The sequence below is a fragment of the Halichoeres trimaculatus genome, unplaced genomic scaffold (assembly GCF_033239565.1).
Source record: "Halichoeres trimaculatus isolate MK-OKI-2021-1 unplaced genomic scaffold, fHalTri1.1 fHalTri1_scaffold_6, whole genome shotgun sequence".
Taxonomy (NCBI): domain Eukaryota; kingdom Metazoa; phylum Chordata; class Actinopteri; order Labriformes; family Labridae; genus Halichoeres; species Halichoeres trimaculatus.
In genome coordinates, this window is record NW_027437184.1 from 19,258,491 (window position 1) to 19,281,170 (window position 22,680).

General features: G+C 42.1%; 1 protein-coding gene across 1 annotated transcript in view; it reads right to left on the minus strand.

Annotated features, from left to right (window-relative positions):
• fat3b (FAT atypical cadherin 3b) overlaps positions 1 to 22,680 on the minus strand; it is a 114,403-nt gene that overhangs the window by 40,582 nt on the left and 51,141 nt on the right. The window contains exons 30-48 of the mRNA XM_074672594.1: positions 22,259 to 22,658; positions 21,206 to 21,402; positions 18,150 to 18,303; positions 17,800 to 18,033; positions 17,430 to 17,608; positions 15,746 to 15,959; positions 15,439 to 15,653; positions 15,108 to 15,245; positions 14,758 to 14,901; positions 14,476 to 14,673; positions 13,778 to 14,055; positions 13,128 to 13,690; positions 12,808 to 12,939; positions 12,496 to 12,653; positions 11,837 to 12,368; positions 11,381 to 11,534; positions 9,788 to 9,944; positions 6,838 to 7,248; positions 4,658 to 4,913 (exon numbers count right to left, since the gene is read on the minus strand). Coding sequence (XP_074528695.1) covers positions 4,658 to 4,913; positions 6,838 to 7,248; positions 9,788 to 9,944; positions 11,381 to 11,534; positions 11,837 to 12,368; positions 12,496 to 12,653; positions 12,808 to 12,939; positions 13,128 to 13,690; positions 13,778 to 14,055; positions 14,476 to 14,673; positions 14,758 to 14,901; positions 15,108 to 15,245; positions 15,439 to 15,653; positions 15,746 to 15,959; positions 17,430 to 17,608; positions 17,800 to 18,033; positions 18,150 to 18,303; positions 21,206 to 21,402; positions 22,259 to 22,658 — 4,714 coding nt within the window. The remainder of the gene's footprint in view (positions 1 to 4,657; positions 4,914 to 6,837; positions 7,249 to 9,787; positions 9,945 to 11,380; positions 11,535 to 11,836; positions 12,369 to 12,495; positions 12,654 to 12,807; positions 12,940 to 13,127; positions 13,691 to 13,777; positions 14,056 to 14,475; positions 14,674 to 14,757; positions 14,902 to 15,107; positions 15,246 to 15,438; positions 15,654 to 15,745; positions 15,960 to 17,429; positions 17,609 to 17,799; positions 18,034 to 18,149; positions 18,304 to 21,205; positions 21,403 to 22,258; positions 22,659 to 22,680) is intronic.

The window sequence follows — 22,680 nt, forward strand, 5'->3', positions numbered from 1 at the left end:
AGAATTGCCCATTCATTCGATCCCATCACTCCCAACATGTTTGTTTCACAACTGTACTTGCAGCCTTGTAGAAAAGAAAATGACTGCAACCAGAGAAAAAACAATCATTTCAATGGATGCAGTGAGTGTCAAGTTCCACTGTAAAGTGTTTTTGTCTATGAAAAGTATCTCCAAACAGTGTACATTCACATGCTAGATCAAAATTCAGTGGAGACCCTGTGACCTCTTCAAAGTTACACCAATGTGTGAAGCTGCAGCTGTGAGTCAATCAGCAGGACGTGGACTCCAAAACCTCCAATCTACATGGTTGTGCTAGTTGTTTCTGATTAAGATTTATCACAGTACCCTCAGGGCAAGAGCCCTGTTTGGGTTTGCCTGTAATAAATGACATTTTACTTTCTCAATTTTTTGATCATCTGATTGTGTTTTAGAGGTATCAGTAGGTGACACTATAGAGCACATGTTGGCATTTTTGGGGGGCTCAATTTGACGACTAAGAAGAGACAAGCCTTTTAGTTTGCTTGTTGCAAAAGTAAAAATTTACCCCAAAAGCTATAGACTTCCTGATTTTTACATGTTGGTTATGTGTTGTGTTTTAGCTATATTACAGGGAAGTGTTCAGAGTTTTCTTTCTTTTTAAAGCATGATTCCTGTCTGGGAGGACATGAACATACAAATGTCCAAACTACATAATTATGGTATCTGTTAGTGTTTAAGTGACTTGACAGTTAAAGGTATTTGTAATATTTTTTACTACTTTACCTTAATTCTTCCTTAGGGATAAGGACAAAAATGTGCAGATCCCAATCTGTTATGGTTGTGGTTTGAATAAATCACGTTTAAAGTATTCAGGTTAATTATTTTACTTCTAAATGATGGAAGTGGGCATACATATGTCTATTTTATATACTTGTTACTTGTAGATGTTTTTGACATTTCTCGAAGAGAGTGGTCCTCCCTTCAAGAAAACATGGCCAAAAAGACATAGTGTGACGTGCTTTATGTTAGTAGGTTTTGTTTCAAACTACTCATGGGTGGCCTCCTCTCACAGGGAGGAAGCCTTAGGTGAGTAAGGACGCGGTCACAGTGGCCAACCGTGCCGTGCCTAAGCACGATTCAGCCGTAAAGCACGTTTGGAATGGCCAGTGTGACCGCAACTGTGCTGTGCACAAGCATGATTCCCTCCCGTGCTTTGGCACGCGGTGGGCTTCGGCACGGTTTACTTCATTCACAAGCACAAGCATGCGGACAGCGCGTGTGATCCTTGACGTATGATCACCGCGAGCGCATCCCTCGATGATCAATTTAAAGAAAGCAGGGGTGTTAGAGGGCTGTGTCGGGCCAAAACTACTTACTATAAGTTCAAAAGTCTCTAAAGCTGTAGCAGTGCTCTCTGTGTCTCAATGTGCTGAATCCGATGAGATCGCGCTTCATGTAAACATATGCTTCATGGTGACGTAGGCGGACCATGCGCATGTGTGATACCCGCTAAAGTCTGGTTCATATAGGGGTGTTAGAGGGCTGTGTCGGGGGAGAACGACTTACCATAAGTCCAAAAGTCTCTAAAGTTGTTGCAGTGCTCTCTGTGTCTAATTGTGCTGACTCTGATGAGATCGCGCTCCATATAAACATACGCTTCACGATGACAAAGGCGGGCTGTGCGTGTGTGTGTTACCCGCTAAAGTCTGGTTCACGTAGGGGTAGTGTGACCGCTGGCCGTACTCTCCAGCTGGGAATCGGCGCTGCGGCGGGGCAATCGTGCTCAAGCACGGAACGTTTCGGATGGCCAGTGTAGTGTGACCGCGTCCTAAGTTCAGATCTGCCAGGAGCCTCGGACTTTATACTTTATACTTGTGTTTGTGCCTGAAATCACTTACTCATTCCCTACTCTCTACTGACTAAAGACCAATCCTGAGAAAAGTTCAAAGTGAACTGCAGTTGCAGCTGGATTAATCTGCTAATGAGGACAAAAGACGTCAACAGGGGAGCAACATAGTTGATTTAAAATGCAGTCTTTTACTGCTGTTTTGTTTTGTTTTGTGGAAACGTGGCTGCAGCTGCAACTGAAAACTGGTAGTATACTGAGTACTGTTTGTTTACCAGTGTTTAAATGTAGAAATGTTTCCTCAAAGGTGCAGAAATTTTGACCAAATGTACCAAAAGTTGGTACTTTTATAGAAAATGTAGTCCAGAATCCACCCATGTCACCTGTAAAGCTGTGGGAGTTAAACTTTTTTTTGTGTGTAGAGGCCCAAATCCCACATCTAAGCATACAATTTGTACATATAATATACATTTGAAATTTTGTTGCAATGGTTGCAATGACAAATAAAGTTCTACTCTATTCTATATAACATTGTGATGATGATTCCATGGCTGACACTCCTACTGCCCATAACAGTCATTTAAGTTTACCTTGGTGTCGCTAGAGAGCAAATTATGGGATGTTTGAGGTCAAGTTTGGTATTATATAGAATTGTTTTCAAAATATGAGGTGTGTGGTAATTTTGAAGAGTGAAAGAGCATGTTGAGGGGCTAAAATCAGAGGTTAAAGAGAAGAGTGAATGATAAAAAGCCGTAAAAGCATTGTTCTGGTCTTTGCACCATGGCTGCTCCTTTTAATGCCCTCCCCATATGCCCATCTCACTTCCACTATCAAGGTTTCATCCCTTTGTGAGTGTATTTGAGGGATGAAAGTTGAGCTTAAGTATGATACTCTCTCAGTCACATAAGCAGCTGTACTGAACTCCAAAAGAGTTTGTGATATGATCGCACAACTTCAGCAGAGCTAAAAAAGAGGGCTGATAGATGGCACAGTATTCAGCAAGTGTGCCTAAAAAAAGATGGAATGTTGGATGACTTTTGATGCTCTCGCCGGTCTGTCATACCCGTTTCTCCTTCACAGTCAGGGTTTCATCCCATTCTGGCCCCTTAGTGCTATGACAGTAGATACAATGTATCATCTACTCTGCTGAGTCACGTGACCAGTTGCATTGGAATCCTAATTAGTGTGTCACAAGCAGAGTGAAGAGGGACACTTTATGAGAAAACTTTTTGGAAAGAACTTGGATATAGCCAACTTCCTATCTGGGAAACGGTCAGGGTGTCGGCGTCGATTATTTGTCTCAATAAGACAAACATTTTGGCGTAGGTTTCATCTCTCTAGGACATTCCTAGCCCCAGTTAGGGCTGTTTTGCTGTGCATAGCTAAAAGTGAGCCTTGTGGTTCTGAAAGAATATTATGGGATGTCAGGGAGTCAGTTGATACCATGGCAACGTATCCTCTGCTATGCTGAGTGACATGACCAGCTGCATGCTTGGAATTCTAATTAGCGTGACACGAGTGTGACTGGAGTCTGGGAGGAGAGTTTATCAGCCATCTAATGTAAAGAAATCCTCACAGAGTCCACAATTTTACCCCAATCTGTGTCAAAAATATCATATTTGATAGAAGGGCTTGTGAGGAATCCATTTTTGGCATTTTTAAAGCTGTACGAGTTTTACTTTTTTCTCTAGAAGCACAAATGCGTCACAAGACAGATGGAAGAGTGCTGGAAATGGATTTTTTATTTATGAGAAACGTCCGAACTACTTGTCCTGTAGGTCACAATGTTGGCTTAATCTGTGTAAAAATATCATGTTGTTGTAGGGGATTTTGTCAGGAATCCAACCATGTAATTTTTAAAGCTCTATGACTTTTAGTTTTTTGTCTAGAGGCCCAAATGCGGCACTAGTAGAATGTGTGTTTTGACCTGAAATCGGTTCTCCTCATCTGCTAACATGGAGAAATCCTAAATTGGCCAAAAGCGGTCGGCGGCTTTGAGGGCTCGCCATTCGAAAACCGGGCCCGAAATAACAACTTCCTTCACAACTTTTGGAGAGCAGGGTCTAGTCTGTCATGTGATGGTAGTCTCAAACCTGTACCATTTTTGGTTTCAGAGGAGAAAAATTTTGCAGAAAGGGTTAAAAAATTTTTTTTTTTATTTTGTGAGTCAAATAGCCGGCTTCCTGTTGGAGATAGGTCCAGGGTAGCAGCGTATGATTTTTGCGTCTCGATGACACGAGCGTTTTGGTGTTGGTTTCATCTCTCTACGACATTCCTAGCCCGAGCTAGGGCCCTTAGCGTGTGCCTAGGTGGCGCTATTGAGCTTATTATGGGATTTCGGGGGTCATGTTTGGTATTAAACGAAAATTTTTCACGATTCTGGGATGCGTGCCAATTTTGGTGAGTTTTTGAATTTGTTTAGGGGGTCTAATTAGCATTCAAAGCGCGGACGGAATAATAAGAAAAAAAAAGAAACGCAGCAGGAACAATAGTGTCCTCCGCCTTCGGCGGAGGACACCTTCTAGCCCTGCTAGAAGGTGCCCTCTGCTCAGGCCGAGGACCCTAATAAAAGTGAGCTTTATCATTGTTCAGTCCTTGGCAGTAAATAATAAAGCTTAATCCAATAATATGCAAGATGGGAATATGATTTCCTACCCACTCTTTATTACTTGATGCCATTTCCTTGAAAAGGCAGAAATAATTGTGAATGAAGCTAATTTAGCGATGATGATCCTGATCATGATGATCGACAATAACTTTGAGGTTGTGTCTTACACAGTGTGTATTCTTGTGTATGTGTCTGTGTATGCATGATCATGGTCACAGTCTTACCCTGTGGACTGTTATCTCTCTGCGTTCTCTCCATCTGAAAAGCTCTCTGCCCCCACTCATCCTCCCTCTCATCTCTAACTCTCTCCAGACCCTCGTCCCTGGTCTCTTCTCCATCCCAGGACACTTTGTGGACCGGGCTGTGCTCTGCAAGGCAGGATGATGCTAGCGGTAGATTGGGTGCCACGCTGCACACTGCCACACCCCTCCTGTTAGAAATGCCCCGGACAGTGGACAGGTCTGAGAGGAAGCTGCTGAACTGTTGGGACAGAGATGCAGAAACATGTCAGGTGTTTTTTGGTGAAGCAAGACAGATTTGTAATCCCTCCAGTTACAGGTATAGTAGCTGAGCTCAGCCTACGAGATAATTTGATAGCTCTGAGGGACCAGCCAATCACATGGCAGCAACTCAATGCATTTAGGCATGTAGACATGGTCAAGACGACCTGCTGCAGTTCAAACCGAGCATCAGAATGAGAAAGAGAGGTGATTCAATTGACTTTGAACGTGGCATGGTTGTTTTCAGGCACAACCATCTCTAGGGTTTACATAGAATGGTCAGAAAAAGAGGAAATATCCAGTGAGCGGCACTTCTGTGGGCCAAAACACCTTGTTGATGCCAGAGGTCAGAGGAGAATGGACGGATTGGTTCGAGCTGATAGAAAGACAACAGTAACTCAAATAACCACTAGTTACAACCGAAGAATGCAGAAGAGCATCTCTGAACGAACAACAAGTCCAACCTTGAGGAAGATGGGCTACAGCAGCAGAAGACTACACTGCACAGGCTCACCAAAATTGGACAATAGAAGATTAGAAAAATGCTGCCTGATCTGATGAGCCTTTATCTCTGCTGACATTCAGATGGTAGGGTCAGAATTTGGCATCAACAACATAAAAACATGGATCCAACCTGCCTTGTATCAATGGTTCAGGCTGCTGCTGGTGGTTTTATGGTGTGGGGGATATTTTCTTGGCTCACTTTGGGCCCCTTGGTACCAATTGAGCATGGTTTAAAGTCCACAGCCAACCTGAGTATTGTTGCTGACCATGTCCATCTCTTAATGACCACAGTGAATACATCCTCTGATGGCTACTTCCAGCAGGATAACGCTCCATGTCATAAAGCTGGAATCATCTCAGACTGGTTTCTTGAACATAACTTTGAGTTCACTGTACTCAAATGGCCTCCACAGTCCCCAGATCTCAATCCAATAGAGCACCTTTGGGATGTGGTGGAACGGGAGATTCTTATCATGGATGTTCAGCCGACAAATCTGCAGCAACTGCTTGATGCTATCATGTCAATATGGACCAAAGTCTCTGAATGTTTCCAGTGCCTTTTTGAATCAATGCCGTGAAGGAGGAAGTTCTGAGGGCAAATGGGGGTCCAACCCCGTACTAGCAAGGTGTACCTAATAAAGTGGCCAGTGAGCGTATAACCAGTTCATTTGCCAACCACATTTAGTGGTAACTCTTTGTCTATGAGTCTTTCAATCAAAACAAAAGTCTACACAGTTTATTTACTTAATAGTTCAACAGTCATTTTTTCAAATGTATAGCTTTAACCCTCTGGAAAAGCTGCTAAAAAGTATCAGCAGGACAAAGAAAGAAATGTTAAAGATGCATCTCATTGGTCACAAATGGGTGCTGTGGTTAATTCGAGTCCAAATCTACAATTAAAAAACTTTTATCCAATGTTCATTTTTTTGTGATGATGTATCATTTTTACTTCCATCACTGAAATGTCAAGGCAATGAGACTGTATATTTTTGTGCATTGTCACCCCTCTATCTAGTTTCAGCCTGAGGATAGTGAAGTGGACATTGAGGAGGGACAGTCTGTCCCGTGGCTAAGAGAAAATAAAGCACAATTTCCTTGAGTTTCTTTAAAAAAAAAAAAAAGATGGTTAAAGTGAATTACAGAAACACAGCATCATCAAAACTAGCAGCCGGGGGATATGCTGATACAGATATTGATGTTATGATATAAAATTGCTCTTCCCTTGGGTTTTCATTTCATTTCATTTTATTAGAAGTATATTGCGTGAAAATATCGATATTGAGTTATTTCCCAGTGATTACTTTATAGCTAAAACTGCAATAACAAAGTCTTCCCGTCTGCAAGAAGTGTTGTTTTGTCATGACACAGGAAACAGAAATTAATTCTCATCTCCAACAGACCTGACTGCTCTCACTGGAGGTCGTCTTGTCGCCATCTCCACTCCTCAGGCCCTGGTTGATGATTCCTCCTGGAAGAGGGGAGTGGGCCGTTGGACGCACCAGGACCTGCGGAGGACCCCCAGTGCAGCCTCCAACCTCACCATAGGTGCTGGTGGCCCCTGGTGAACCTGACACACGAACAGCTTTGAACTCAATTCCTTCTGCGCCCACGCCAGTTTTGTGCAACATGTAGCTGGTCTCTGTGGATATAGCTGATACACCCATCACAGTCCCTGGGCCTGGGTCGGAGTCCTTCCTGAACTTGATTTTCTTTCTAAAAGCCATGAAGAGTATTAAGAGGAGCAGGATGACGAATGCAAGGACCCCAATGCCAATTATTTCTCCTGGTCCGATGTACGACAAGGGCTCCGCCTGGGCAACACAAGAAAGAACAATCAGTATAGCTTGGAAATGTCTCCTCTCTGAACATAGCAACCCAACTCAGGGAATCACGTTAAGAATTCACTTTTTCTCAGCAAAGGGTAATCACATTTTTTGCCAAGATGCAGGGAGGAAATGTGACAGAAAAAAATTATGTTTACCAAGATAAAAGGGTAAATATTACTTCAGACTCTCTGTCTGTGACATTATAAGAGATTCCTTTAAATTATACAGGCAGTAATGTGGCGAATGTCGTCATCAGTCGTGTTGGATTATGATTGCAAAGAATTAGGGTGATTTACCATCAAACCCTGGGTGGAAAGCAATTGAAATGAACTTGTCACAGTTAAAAAAGGGCAAGAAGCACTAAAAACTCTTTATCAATAAACTCATCTTTTGATTAAGGACTTTACATTCTGTGGCTGGACATTCCCCATTCTTATCCCTACTGAAAAGGATAACTTTAATCAGTTTCAGTTTTTTCTCTAAACAAAATGATGATTTCTATTCATTCTTCTTTACACAGAGTATGAGATAAGTCATTAAGCTCCAATGAAGGAGAGAAAATCACACACAGATTTCTTCTAGAGAAACCCAACCTTTAAAAACCTTAAGACAAACAAAGCTCATACTTTTATTGGATGTGAAAGCAACCTAATAGTTTTTGTCCACCATGTTTACATCTCCGCTGATTACATTCTTCTAGGGGGCAGAAATATAAAGCGTTATCTTTCAACAATGCTTAACATTAATTGTATTTTTTGAAAAGTGTACAGAGCGCAGCAAAGTCAAGAGGGTGACAACTTCTAATGGAAACTATGATTTACCCATTACTGCAGTTACATTCATCTACTGTGGAGACAGATATTTCTGCTGGTGAATAAACCTCCTACTGCTGGTTTTAGCCCAGAGTCATCGCATCCTTATAAGCAGTTGGACTCTGAAAAGACGTTGTCGTGCCATGGGGCTGTTCAGAAGAAAGCAGCACACTGAATTTGAGGAGGTGTTCGCGTTTATCCGACAAGAAGTTCAACGCAGCAGGCAGATGCAGGGATATAGATGGTTACATCTCTGAGCTATACAGATGGAGTATGGGTTCAACAGGACACAAATGAAAGAGCAAGTCATTGAACTTTCCTCCTCAGGAGCATTTCATAGAAGGAATAAAAAAAAAGTAAACAGGGGATCTCGCCTTTCTGCAGTGGAGAACAGAGCAATTGATAACAGTTTACAGTCCACTCAGACTTCTTAGTAGATCACAGATGAATAAATAGATCGTAGAAAGACACATGAAAACATCTGATATCTCCCATATCTGTCACAAAACAACCTTCAGTTTTACAATTTATTATTTTTTTTTTTTTTCAGTTTAGCTTTTTTCAGCTTATCACCTCTCAAGCGTGGCATCCCCTGTGCATCAAGAGCCAATTTGATTGTGGATGGATGAATGTATAAACATACCAGTCCAACACCTTATTGGTGTATATAAACTATATGAACTATAGCCCCCTGTAGCACAGTCTAAGCTTTTGTTACTTTCACTTTTGTACTTTAAGTAGTTTTGAAACCAGTGCTTTTACACTTGTACTTAAGTAAAAAGCTTGAGTTGATATTTCTACAAAACTTTTTAAACCCTAGTATCTATAGATGGATTATCAGTCTACGTCATAAAGATGCGCACGCATTTTTCACAGAACGAGTAAGCGGTTTCGAAACAATAAATTCAACCTGTTATCTGCATAAAAATGCACACTTGTGCCATGGTCAGTTTTTAGACACAATACTATACAACAGAGCCTCTGTTCACAAAGATAACATCTATCAAGTTTTGACTGTCACGGAGCAATGGGTGTTTTGGACTTAATAGCGACTGTGCTAACTGGTGACTCTCAGCCAACAGCATCAGCAGTTAACAGTCGCGAGTCACCAGTTAAAAGGGTCACACTTAACACTGAAACACCAGCGACGTCTACAGGTGAATAATTAAAAGCGATGTCTTTTTCTGATTTGGTGCAGTTCTCTGGACGTAGTGTTCTGGTTCTTTTATTATGAACCGGGTCTCAGACTGGTTTGGAAGAGTTTCTGATTCATTGACACACGTTTATGTCCTGGTCTGTCACAGTCTGGTAGGTGTCCACGATCAGTCATGAGCATCGAGTGACAGTTCTATGTTTAAATTGCTCTCTGGGTAAATGCCAGATTTCTCCGCAAAAAATGTCTGTCCACCTAATATCTGTACACTTGCTGATCTCTTCTGTCCACTCACTGCTTTTTCACAGACCTGGGAGACGTTTACCATCTGTAAAAGTGATGATATGTAGTTTTTTGGTGGTTAACTCCTCCATGTCACCTGACAAACCATTATACTCTGCAGTGCTTCTGCACCCAAGTTGCACGTGCATCCGTTGATAAACAAATTATCCCTCTATACTTCTATTTGAGTAATGACTGTGAATACTTTTGACACCGCTGGTATTCTGTGAGATTAACCCCTGCATGAATTTACTTTCAAGTGCTGATCATACTCCACCTGCATGTCGTCTCCTAGATCACCAGGCGTCTCTTCATCACAAATCTGACCCTCGTACCCCTCCGAGCAGTTACAGTAGAACGACCCAAACGTGTTGACACACTCGCCACCATTCCTGCAGCCGCCCTGCTCACACTCATTCACATCCTCGTCACATCTGCAGGAGCACGGACAAACACATTGCTATGCATGGGACTGGAGGAGATTATTTTTTATCAAAGTGAGGGAGAGGAATAAAAGATGAAAGAGGTGACAGCGAGTTTAAAGACAGAGAGAAAATAAAAATTTCAGAGGTCATCCATTCAGAGGGCCATTCTTCTGCTAAATCAGAGGATTATCTTTGTGGATTCCCTCTATCATCCTCATTTACATGCTTATGATTTACAGAAATACGCCTCCAAGCTGAGACTTCCACACACACCAACAACCACTTACTGCAGATAAAGAAAAGAATCACAAGCGTAATTCTTCTGCTCACACATGCTCTTAACTTGTCATTTTCAACATGGTGCCCTGCTGTGAGGAAGATGGGAAATACATGTATTTCACTTTCCAATTATCTTTTTCTTGATAGGAGTTTCAGAACAGCACAATAGGTCAGTCTGATGTAAGCGAAAAAACAGTTTGTACGTTTTGTAGGAAGCTGTGATTTGTAAAAAAGTTTTGCTTGGAGTCCTTTAAGTCTGGCAAAGTGTCATTAGTAGATATAGTTTACTTTAGCTCACCCAGATGGATTGGCCACTTATGTTTGATCATTAGTATTTCTAACAGTGTATACAGTAAAACCTCATTAGGCTTTGACTTTGCTTTAAAGGAGACATTGTAAAAATTTTATGGACTTTTCCAATTACATCTACCCTTTTTTTCAAATGCAAATATTTAAATGCAACTTTTTTTAAATCTACAGGGGACAATGTATAATACTCATTAAACTAAACCACAGCTCTAAAGTTTTGAGCAAAACATGGCCTTTGCTTTATGTCTGACAGCTGTGTTTACCTCTGAATAATAATGACATTCCCATACCTTGAAAGCACATTGTCAAAGTAATTATCTACATATTTTTCTGTCAAACCTCATCAAACCTCATCAGTGACATATAAACATCTCAGTTAGATTAAAAAAAGTTGAATCTCTTTTGTATTTGAGGATAAACTGCCCTCTAGTGGTAGCCCTATAGAACAACAGCGTGAGCAGAGGGGTTATTTCAAAGGCAATTACTGAGCTGTAATTAAGAAGAAAGCAGGGAGAATGATTAAAGGCTTTTCAACAGAAATTATACTGAATTCAATTAGAAACACTAATTTATCCCACACAATAACAACCAGAACAGCGGCTGCTAAGGTGCTAATGTGGGCTAATGAATGCATGTGTGTGTTTTCTGTACCCTACATGTTCCTTCATGAGTAACACGTATGAGAGCTGGGAGGCAGATGTTATTGTGTCTGAATCATCTTTTGTGAGACTGTTATTGTAATCACATGGTGTTAACAGGGCACGGCATTCATCAACACTGTTGTACATTCAGTTATCGAGCTATTGAGGCTATGAGGAGAGTGTGTGTGTGTGCGTGTGCTGGCTATTTTATCTTACGTAAATCCCCCGAGCCCTCTTGGACAGCCACAGAGGAATGCACTGCCGACAGGCTTACAGTCCCCTCCGTTCTGACAGGGGTTTGGCAAGCAGGACGTCAACTCAATTTCACAGCGCCCCCCAGTGAAGCCAGCGCCGCAACTGCAGATGAAGCCTGTTTGAGATAGATCAAAACGTGTTAAATGAAAATGCTTGAAGTCATTACTACTTAAAAAGAACAGTTTATTCTACCTGTTAAAGTGTTACATTGTGATTAAATAATTTAATGTTGTGAAGTAATACATTATACCTCTAAGATTTCACAAAGAGCTGCAGTAGCGGAGTCAGAGGGAACTAATGAAATCATTCAAATGTGACACAGTGATGTGGCTTCATATGACAGCTGTTATTTATCCTACGTATGTACACAACAAAATGAAAACAAACCCACATACTGTCACTGTCACCCAAACACACCTCCAGAGGGAACGCTGCTGCAGATGGCTCCGTTGAGACAGGGCTGACTGACGCAGGGATCTGGATAGAGGACGCAGCCCAGCTTGACCTCGTTCAGCCCGGCTATCTCAGCGTATCGGCTCCTCTTGTTTTGAAGTGGCAGCTCATTGCCATTCAGCATCAGAGAGCCCAGGCAGCCCTGGAAACCATCCTGGGCTCTTGGCGGGCCCCTCAATCCCCGGTCCCCAAATGCTGACCCCCCTTGGCTCCGCCCTGGCCCGGGGCTAGGCCTCTCTATTTGCCCACTAAGTGGCCTCACTTGGGCCCCGAAGAAAAAGGATGAATCAGGGGCCAAAGGCCATAGTCGAACAGGGGCCCGAGCTGCTCGGCGACGCTCCACATAGCTGTCATCCAGAGACAGAAGGGTGTAGTTCCTAGTCAGCTCCAAGGCGACAGCGTGCCAGAGGCCGTCGTTTATTGGTCTGCCAGAGATACCCATAATGCCAAGAGTGTTGTCGCAGTCCAGCTGGAACCAGAGTCGACCACTTTCGATCTGCGGATAGAAAAGGAAATCATTTTCTTTTTAAAGAACAACACAGATTAAAAAGCACTTTACCTCAAATTTCAACAAATTATACGTCAGGAAACGATAACTTAAATTGCATAATTAATATCTGTACCTTGAGCATGGTGCAGGGGTTAACACGGGTAAACATAATGACTCCTCTTCTCTGAAGTGTTCTGATTCTCAGACCCAGCTTCATCTCTCCACTCTGGCCACTTTCTGTCACTCTGTACTTGATGTAACTGTTCCCAGAGAAACTCAGAGAGGTCTGTCCTACACATTCACAACAACACAGTATTGGGAAATTAAGTATGTAAGTAATTACATACTATTAAGTAAGTAAGAAATGGTAAAAACTTTTAGTTGATCCATTGTGAAACTCTCATACTTTGTACACTATCCAACAGAAAGATTGATCTGGGTATACCTGCACACTCATCTTGTTTCTCAGTCTGACACTGGCAGACAGATGGCGCTGTTGGACCAGAACGGACACACTGCATGTCTGCTGGACACGACTGACCCTCACAAAGTTCCACAGGAGTGGGACATGCTCCTCCTATTTGTTCAAGAGTATATATAAAAATACATAAGAATAATACAGTCAAAAAATTCAAAGAATCAGCAATCTTAATGTGTAAAAACCATAATTTCTATTTGCTTTTTGACATTTATGCATCTTTGTGTAATACTTTGACACTTTCTGGCATCTGGTCTTAGATTGAAAGTGTAAGCAGGACTGCTTACCAGGGCACGTGCAGGTCTCTGTGCGGCTGAACCGTGGCGTAACGATACTGACCCTCTCTGTGCTGTAGGCAATCTGTGAGCCTCGCTCCATCACCAGACTCTGCTCACACACTTTCTCCCCACAATCCAGCTGCCCAGAACAAATATTGCTCACAACTACGGCCCCAGCTAGGACGCCTCGAATCTGACCCCGGTCTCCTGCTTCTTCTAGTTTTCTTGACAACTCTCTCCGGGAGTAGAACCCACCCATGCGTCTGCTCCCTGATGTCTCTGGCTTTTCCATGGCCAGCAGCAAATCCACGCCTGATGTCTCCATCACCGGCTGCACACCGAGTATATGGAGGGGGTCTTGTAGTCCTGGTGACCATTTCCAGCCAGCTAGCCCTCGCAGCAACAGTTTGATTTGGTTCAGGTAGCGACTGAGTAAGTCTTCAGGGGACAGAGAGCTGAAGCGTAAATTCAGGGCGCTACGCAGCAGCACATCTGTGACCTGCTCCACCTGGACTGAGACGTCAGCTATCACGGCAAAACGTCCATCACTCACTGTGGCATTCATCTGGTACCTGAGAGAGCACAGAGACATGTTTTACAGTTAGTTGTTGGCCTCTGTTTGTGTGCAAAGGAGTGTGTCTGTGTGTTGAAGTGTGTACCTGCCAGGTTCCAGGCCTGGCAGAGCAACAATGGTGCCATCCTGCCTGTTTATCTTAAACATGCTCTTGGGCTGAGGCTTCTGGGTAAAAGACAGCACATCGTTTGGGTCACGGTCGGTTGCATAGATCCGACCGATTGGGCCACCGGAGAAGGTATCGGTTACCATTACAACAAAGATTTCTTGGGGGGAGACGACAGGTTTGTACTGACTGTTCCCGATGACCCTCAGAAATATCCAAGAAGAAGACGTGAGGCTTGGTTTACCTGAGTCACTTGCCTGAAAGATCAGAAAAAAGTTATAACAAGACACTGAAATACTCACAAAAATCACAGAAATAGAAGTCAAGTTGAATTCCAGTAAACAGAGAGAGATGTATGTAGATTTTATAGAGATGTCTATAAGACTGTGATAGGATAATTCAGTGTTTACTCTCTCTGTGCCGGCATTTGTCCAACCAAGCACCTACTAACAAGAAATATGGCGAGCCATGAAGCCGAAACTGAATGGAGTTGCTTTGTTAATAGCTCCTCCATTACAGAAATATGTTAAAGCGAGGCAACATTTTAAAACCTAGGACTCTAATAGCCTGACTAAGCAGCTAATAGAGAGAAACTGCATGAAAAATGGGCAGCTGTTTGTGCTCACTGTGTGTAAACAAACCAACACAATGCAACTGAATGTATAGAGTTTAAAAACCTGGATTTCAAGTGTAAACTCTCTGGGGGCATCAGGGCCAAAAGCACGGCTGGACTTTAGAGTCCCAGTCTGGTCCAGAGAGAAGAAGTTTCCCTCATTTCCCGACATGATGCGAAACTCAAAAGGTGGACCGTTTCTCGGGGAGTCTTTGTCGCTGACTGACAGCTTCAGCAGGGTGATGTCAGCAGCTTGGTTCAGCTTGAAGTAAGAAGAGGGAGGGGAATTAAGATGAGGTTAGCAGAAACAAAAAGACAACATAAGCAAAAATGCACAAATTGTTACCTGTATGATGGCTGTGGAGTTTGGTGGGGTGAAGGCAGGGGGGTTGTCATTAACGTCTGAGATGTCGATGTTCAGCGTGACGGTGGAGGACATGGCTGGAGAGCCACTGTCGAACGCCTGAACTGACAGAGAGTACCTGGACACCTAGATGTAGCAGAGGGGGACAGAAGTGTCGTATCATCTGTATGTATCAGGAAGTACGGTGAGCACTTGTTATGTTTGCATATTATGAGACTTCAGTAGGTGTTGACCTTGAGCAGGGAGGGTATTTTCTGTCTTGGCTGTGCTCATGAACCAGAAAATTACTATTGATTGTGTATGAGATATTGTACTTCAGGATGCATCCTTACTAGTTCTCTGTCAAGCCGCTTATTGACTTTGAGCACCCCTGTTACAGGGTCAATCCAGAAGTGGTTGCTACGGTCGCCCTTCAGGATAGAGTAGGTGATTCGTCCGTTCACCTGGCTGTCCAAGTCCTCTGCCAACACCTTGGGAATTTGCACAGTGAGTCAAAGATAAAAACGACAAAAAAGTCATCATAGGCTTAGAGAACAAGGCAAGAGATCTCTTTCTCCAGATATACATAGATCTGAATCTTTCTGCTGTGTAATGTTCGTTTAGACAGGCAAAGAATTCAAGCTCAGCATGCAGAAGATGGATGATACAAAACGCAGATGTTACCCTTGTGATCGACTGCCCAACAGACGCATCCTCGCTGACCAGTACGTTGTAGATGTCCTGATTGAAGGCTGGAGCATTGTCGTTGACATCCATGAGTTCGATAGTAACCATTGTAGCAGTACTGAGTGGGGGGTCGCCATTGTCCCAGGCTTCAACAGAGAGGTAGTAGTCCTTACACACCTCAAAGTCCAAATCATCAGCCACAGAAATAGACCCTATAGCATAGATATTTTAGATGATAGACATTAGTTTTAATTTTGCATTAAATCCTGGAAAGTTGCACAGATGCACAAAGACTTTGGCTCACCCTGGTTTATGTCTATAGAAAACTTCCCCATCTCGTTGCCAGAGCGGATGCTGTAGGTGATCTCAGCATTAGGGCCAATATCAGCACTTGTTGCTAACACACGCAGCACCTCTGTACCCACAGCCACATCCTCAGGGACAGTCACACTGTAATCCCTCTTTTGGAAGACGGGAGCATTGTCATTCACATCCAACACCAAAATGGTCAAATCAACCTGTAGGAAATACAAAATACAAGAACACTATTCAATTTGTTTGTGATGCTCCACAGCCCTGAGCGCTCCGCTGCAGCACCATGGACGGTGGGCGCAAAAACATCAATAAGAGCAAAAGATACTTAAGGCCCTACTAACAGGGGAAAGGACTGAGGCAAAAATCAATTGAAGTCTGTGTTGGACAAGACCCTGGAGGGAATTTCTTGTCTGCTGGAAACATTTGTGGCATTACTGCGTCAGACAAATGCTTTATTTGCTCTGTGAAATCTTTAAAGGGAGCAGTTCATCTTCTATTGTACTGTCTCCAGAGAGGAGTTCAAAATAAAGTTCAGACGCAAACAGTGATCTTTGTTAGGAAAGCTGCTGAAATGTGTTAAATGTAAGCATAGTAAATATGCAAGTGTGGTGTTGAATTTTGACGAAACAAATGGCAAACAGAAATAAAACTAAAAAAAAAACTTAAATGAATTGTACGTAAGGCTTTGGTTATTTTGGGCACACTTGGTTTACTTTTTGTATGAAATTTGTTTCCAGTTCAATTCAGAAGACTCATCTATCAGTATCCTTTATCAGGACAAATAAATTTAATAACAATAAAGATGAAAAAAACAACCAGTTATATGTTAGTTTATTGATTTTATTTGGTGATTTACCAGACTTTGATGTCTCATTTGTTTTCTCTGACAACAACAACAACAACAAAAAAACACCCTTGATCCAATTTCTGCTTGTTTTACATTTTCTGGTATTCCTTTCTATTATATGAATTTGCCCCCCTCATATACTCCTTTATTTCCAGGATTGAATTGCATTTCTGACGCTTTTATAGCAGCAACATCTGGTGTGACTTACTATACTGCTGCTACAAGTCGTTGTTTTAAGTTTTAGCACCACGGACAGCAACCTCCAACCACAAACCAAAACTTATATAAGTTGAGGATTGCAACGCCTGACCTCACTTTTGCCCGGGGCGTGTTTTCAATTTGTGTTCATGGTTAAAACCCAGAGGACTTGAGACAATCAGCACTTTCTCAGCCTGTCTTACGGTGCTTTCTGACACTTTTCAGCCCTGCTGCCGTCTCTAAACTGTCACCTTCTCCATCATCCCCAAGCTATCTTCTCCACGATTCAATGAAGACTTAGTCTGATTAAATCTACCAGGCTCTTTATCTGATCTTTTTAGTAAACATCATGTTTTTATTCATTGGCTCCTCTTATCCAGAGTATAGAGTATGGAGAGTAATACAGATTATATATCACTCGGTAATTCAGTGGATGCGTGATCTGCAACTTAATATGTCGGATATAAACATCATTTAACGCTCCCGCCTCCTTTACATATAATTGGTCTTGAGTTTGTAAAATTTGATTTTTTAACCATAACTAAAACACCTTAAGTTAACAAAACTTACACAGCTGAGCTTGACAAAAATGCAATGACTTATGATTTCAGTGGATTTGCATATTAACCTGTGTGGACAGTGCCCCCTGTTGTCCAGCGCGGTCTGTGGCTTGGACTCGAACACGGTAAGAGTCTTGACTCTCCCTGTCCACAGATCTTTCCAGGATTACCATCCCAGACACGGGGTCAATGGAGAAGACTCCATTGGCTGATTCCACCAGAGAATAGACCACCGTACGATTTAGACCTAATAAAACAGAGGACAGCTTCATAGTAACCAAAGATGGAAAAAATGTTCTTATTTTTCTTTGTATCTGCACATATGATTTAACTAATTCAAAATCTTTTTGAAATAGTAGATCAAACATCATTTAGTGTCATCCTTGCTTGAAATATTAGACATACAGCACATAGAAGCATAACATCATCCCACTTTACCTTCATCAGGGTCGCTGGCCTGCAGCCGGGTAAGCAAAGCCTTGGGGGCAGCATTTTCAAACACACTAGCCAGGTAATAGGGCGAGGAGAAAGTGGGGGCATTATCATTCACATCCAACACTTTGAGAGAAATGTCAGAGCGGCAGAACAGCCCTCCTCCATCAGTTGCCTGGGCAATTAGTTTGTAGGTGGGTGTCATTTCTCGGTCCATGGCCGTAGCCGTGCGCAGCTCACCTTGAAACACAAATTGAGAGAGTGATAAAGCTGTAGAAATAGATGTTCACTCTGGGTTGTGTTTTTCACGGTTTGATCATCAGAAAAAAGGAAAAGAAAAAAATAATTGAGCGTACCGGTGTTTGCATCCATGTAGAAATCTTCGACCCCAATCCCAAACAGGGAATATTGGATCTCAGCGCTAGAGCCTGAGTCAGCATCTGTTGCACTCACTGTCAGGATGCCCTTGTTAGTGGGTATGTCCTCGGGAAAAGAGGCACTGTACACCGCCTAGCAGAGAGACGTCAAAGAACAAAGTGAATCCACACATCCAGGAAAAATCTGTCCTACTCATCCAAAAACCAGTTAACTGCTGACTTCTTCATTCATCCATTATTCCACCTGATGGAACAAGCTGGTTGCCTTTTCTCCCCTCTATTGCCTTCCTGCTAGTGATTGCCTATGGAAATGAACTTTGGGATCTCACGGTTTCATTGAACACAGACCGACCGGCAAAGTGAGAAAAAATTTCAGTGATATTTTTACATTTTATTGAGCATATTCTGCTCTGTTGCTTTGGCCATGTACTTCAGCTTTACCCTGTTAAATCTTAAAATTGAATGAGAGCTTAACGTTTCAGTAGGCTTATGGAAAAGATGATTTGTTTCAGGCTTATCCTATTTGAAGATGTACTTCTCTCTGAAAGCTACACTATTTGAGTGCTTCTATATTTTACTCTAAGTTTCCCTGGTGATAGTTGCAACACTTGTGTTATAGTGGGTATTATAACTGCTGCTACAATAATAATAAGGTATATCTATACTATTGCCTATATCAGTGCAATTACAATTACTATACTAACTACCTCCGCAGTTTACATCTTTCAATACTAAGTGTTATTACTACTGAAGCAAGAGAAACTATAATAATATCCACCACTTTAATAAATCACATAAACTGACAAAGCTCTTAATGTGTCCTTATAACAGGCTGAGTAAAAGACTTGATTCAGGTTGGACAAAACCCCCAAATAACAGTGATTAGTTCTCAACAGCAAAAAAGTTACCATGCAGAATTTGATTGCACAGGTCGTATCAAATCAGTGTGTAGTATGGAGTCCAGAGCATCACAACTCAGCCTGTTGACACTGTGGCAAAAATACAGGTTGCTGTCTGATGCTTTCGGTCGGGGTCAACACTTTTGCTCCTTATTTGTTGTTGTTTATTTTTCATCTGTTGAGAGAAGTACTGAACACATACATTACTATTTCATGTATTGTACCAAAGTTTGATGGTTTTTTTTCTACAATCTGTAGGGTCTTTAATGCATTTAATGCTGATAAATTGATATTTGTGGATTAAGTTTTTTTTTTGTAATTTTTGTTGCTAGGCGCCGCCCTGTTGGCTATGGCTGCCTTGTGCAGCAGCTCTCTCTTCTTTGTCCGTTTCTTGTGTTTTTTTTGTCTCTTTTTCGTAATCTTTGCATTTGGAGTGGGTCATTACTTTGTTTGGCTCATTTGTTGGTCATGGACACCAAACTATTTGTGGCTTCAGTGATATTTTTACTACTTTTTCTCCTGTGTTTGTCTGGAGATCCTACATGTAACCATGGCTGCATTGTTTACATGTGAACTCAGCTGTTAGCAGTCTGTAGCATGTCAATGCTAACTGGTGTAAGGCCTGATGTCTTCCCACAAGGTGAGGAGAAGGAGGTGAGGACGACGTGCTGGTTCTCAGGTGTGAGCTAAGAAGTGACGACATGGACCTGTCCTTCCATCCATCGTTATTGGGAACGTAAGATCTATCTCCAGTAAGATGGATGAGCTAGCCATGCTAACCCAGCAACAGAGGGAATACCAGGGGGCAGAGCAGCATCATGCTATTCACAGACATGTCTAACGAAGCTAACATCAGTAACCCACGCCACATTGGAAGAACTTCACCTGCTGTGAGCAGACAGGATACAGGAGACAGAGACTGATCAGACTGAAGAAGAAGCTCAGTCCTGGACCCTGTGGAGGTGGAGGCTGGCTGACCGGGCAATGATGGACAAGCTGTCATCATCTATTTTCTTATGGACCCTTTTGCACTTTTTCTTGCTTTTGTACATTGACAATACAGTTCTATTCCATTCTATTCTGTTCTTACAAGTTGTAAGAGAAATTTCTGCCTTGACATCACAAAACCTAGGAGAGAAGAAGAAGAAAACTAAAAGACTGGATTTTAAACAGGATAAGTAGGAGTGTAGAGGGAGAGTAAAAGTTTATCCACTAATTATATGAAATTGAAGAACTATGGAATAGAGGTGAATGAAGCGGGTTACTCCCAGAAGACCACACAGCCCATTTATCTTTGCTTTTCACAGTGATTTCCTGTCAAAGATCAGCCTTAGCTCCAGTAAAAACTCAAATGTTTGGAATAGTGTTTAAGAAATAAGATAGGAATTGTCACACTGAGCAGAAGTTGGCACGGCTTCACTGTTTCCTTGCATTTTTTTCAGTAAATGTGGTATATTGTATATTTTCCATGGATCACAGGATATTTAGAATAAACATTATTGACTTATTTTATACAATATTAAAGTGTAATCAAACATTACAGCACATTTCCCTGCAACAAAAAGCAAACTTAATTTGTTGTGAGATTAGTGCATTGTAGGACACAGAGCCAGGGTTCTAATATAATAAATCCAGTTGCGATGATGCTGACATCCTGAAAACCATCCGAAACCATCAAAGATGCTATTTTGACATTATTTTATGACAAGATACTGTATCTGTCATCAATCTTTTGTAGCAGCATGACAAAGGTTTTAAAAACATGGTGCTGTCGGAGATCATTAAAAAGTTAATTTTGAATTTAAAAACACTGCGTTTATCCATACAGCTGTGAATATATAATGAAAAACCTTCCAAAATTCAGATTTATATCAAAAACAATCCTGAGTTTCTTTGTGCTTCATTATTTACTTTTCATCAATCTTATTAAGAGGCAGGTTGTCTCCAAACACTTACTTTATATTTACTGTGTTGTATTCAAATGTATCGAAAAGCTGAATGTTCTCTCAGTTATTATAAAGCCTGGAGACAAACGGCTCCACAAACACTGGAGTTTCTCTCTCTGCGTTTCAACCAGCTCAGTGTTTGCTTTGCATGTTTTCATTTCACCCGCTTCCTTCCATCCGTGTCTCTGACCTGGTTGCAGATGGGACTGTTGTCATTGGCATCCATGACAGTAACCTCCACTGCGGTACGAGCCACATACAGGCCATCACTGGCTGTAATGTTGAGCAAATACCAATCCTGCTGCTCTCGATCCAGCAGACCACTCACGTAGACCTTCCACTCTCCCTGCACGAGGGCCAAGCCGAAAACGCCCCGTGGGTTTCCCCCTGTGGATCGCACAGGAGAGAAATTGGAATTCTGGCACAACACAGCAATAAGTGAGGTGAGGATGCTTTAAAACAGACGTGAATAACAGGAATTACTATTCTTTCACAGGAGGAATAACACCTAAACTTACACACACATACACACACACACTCAAAGGATGCAGGTACCCTTTGGCACAATCAATACACATCTATCAACATAACAAAGCAGGTTGATGTGCAGAGGCAATGGCCTTTCAGAGTTTAAAAATCTGACCTTTTATTACACTTCATCCATTAGGCCAATCAGTATCTTTAAATGCCAGAACATGAGGCTTAAATATATCATCCTGAGTGATTATCAAACAGTGTTATAGGAATTAAAAGCATTAGCCTGGGTGTGAAGGTTAAGGTTCTGCTGGCGAGTCCTCACAAAGATTTTATTACAGCTATAAAAAAGGAGCGACAACACAAAGTCACATGTCAGTCTGTGAAAGTCAAGACGATCCAGGGTGACTGATTCCACAGAAAACGATGTGAGATATAAATTATAAAGTGTAGCTTCTGTCCTTTCACTCATGTTGTATCCTCTTTTAAAAGTGTATTATTAACATGCAGGGTTTGACTTCCTCACTCGAAATGTTTAGCTGTATTATGCATGCCTTGTGACAGAAAAAAATGAAAAGTTAATGTAAAAAATAAAAGGTAAGTCGTGTTTGACATTTGGGTTCAAACTCATTTAAAACATGACCTTTAATAACGGCAGCCCCATTAGGCTTAATGAATAATTGTTATGCTACACACTGCAATGCACGAGGGACAATCTCTGCAGAACCTGCTCAACTACATAATCTCAGTGCTCTGTGCTCTTCCTCACCGGTGATGTAAAAACTGATGAGACGGTTTTGATCTGTGCCATCTTGATCTTTGGTTTTCAGCACAGCTACAACCTCACCCAGGGGGTCACTCTCCTTCACGGCGCCTCTGTACAGGTCCCTCTCAAAGCGAGGTGGGTTGTCGTTAACATCTGACACAGTGATGGTCACCACGGTAGTGGAAGAAAGAGACTGTGACTCCCCAAGATCAGAGGCAACTACTTCAAAGCTGTAGCTGGAGCAGGACTCGTGGTCCATCTGGCTCGTCGTGGTGATCCAGCCTGTTTTGCTGTCAATAGCAAAGAAAGAACCTGTAGTGATGGGGCCGCTGAGGGTAAGAGGGCGAGCATTTTTGGTCAAGTCCAGGTTGTAGGTAAGCAGTGGCCCGAGGCTGTAGGCAACCTGGAGAAGAAAAGCAAAAATT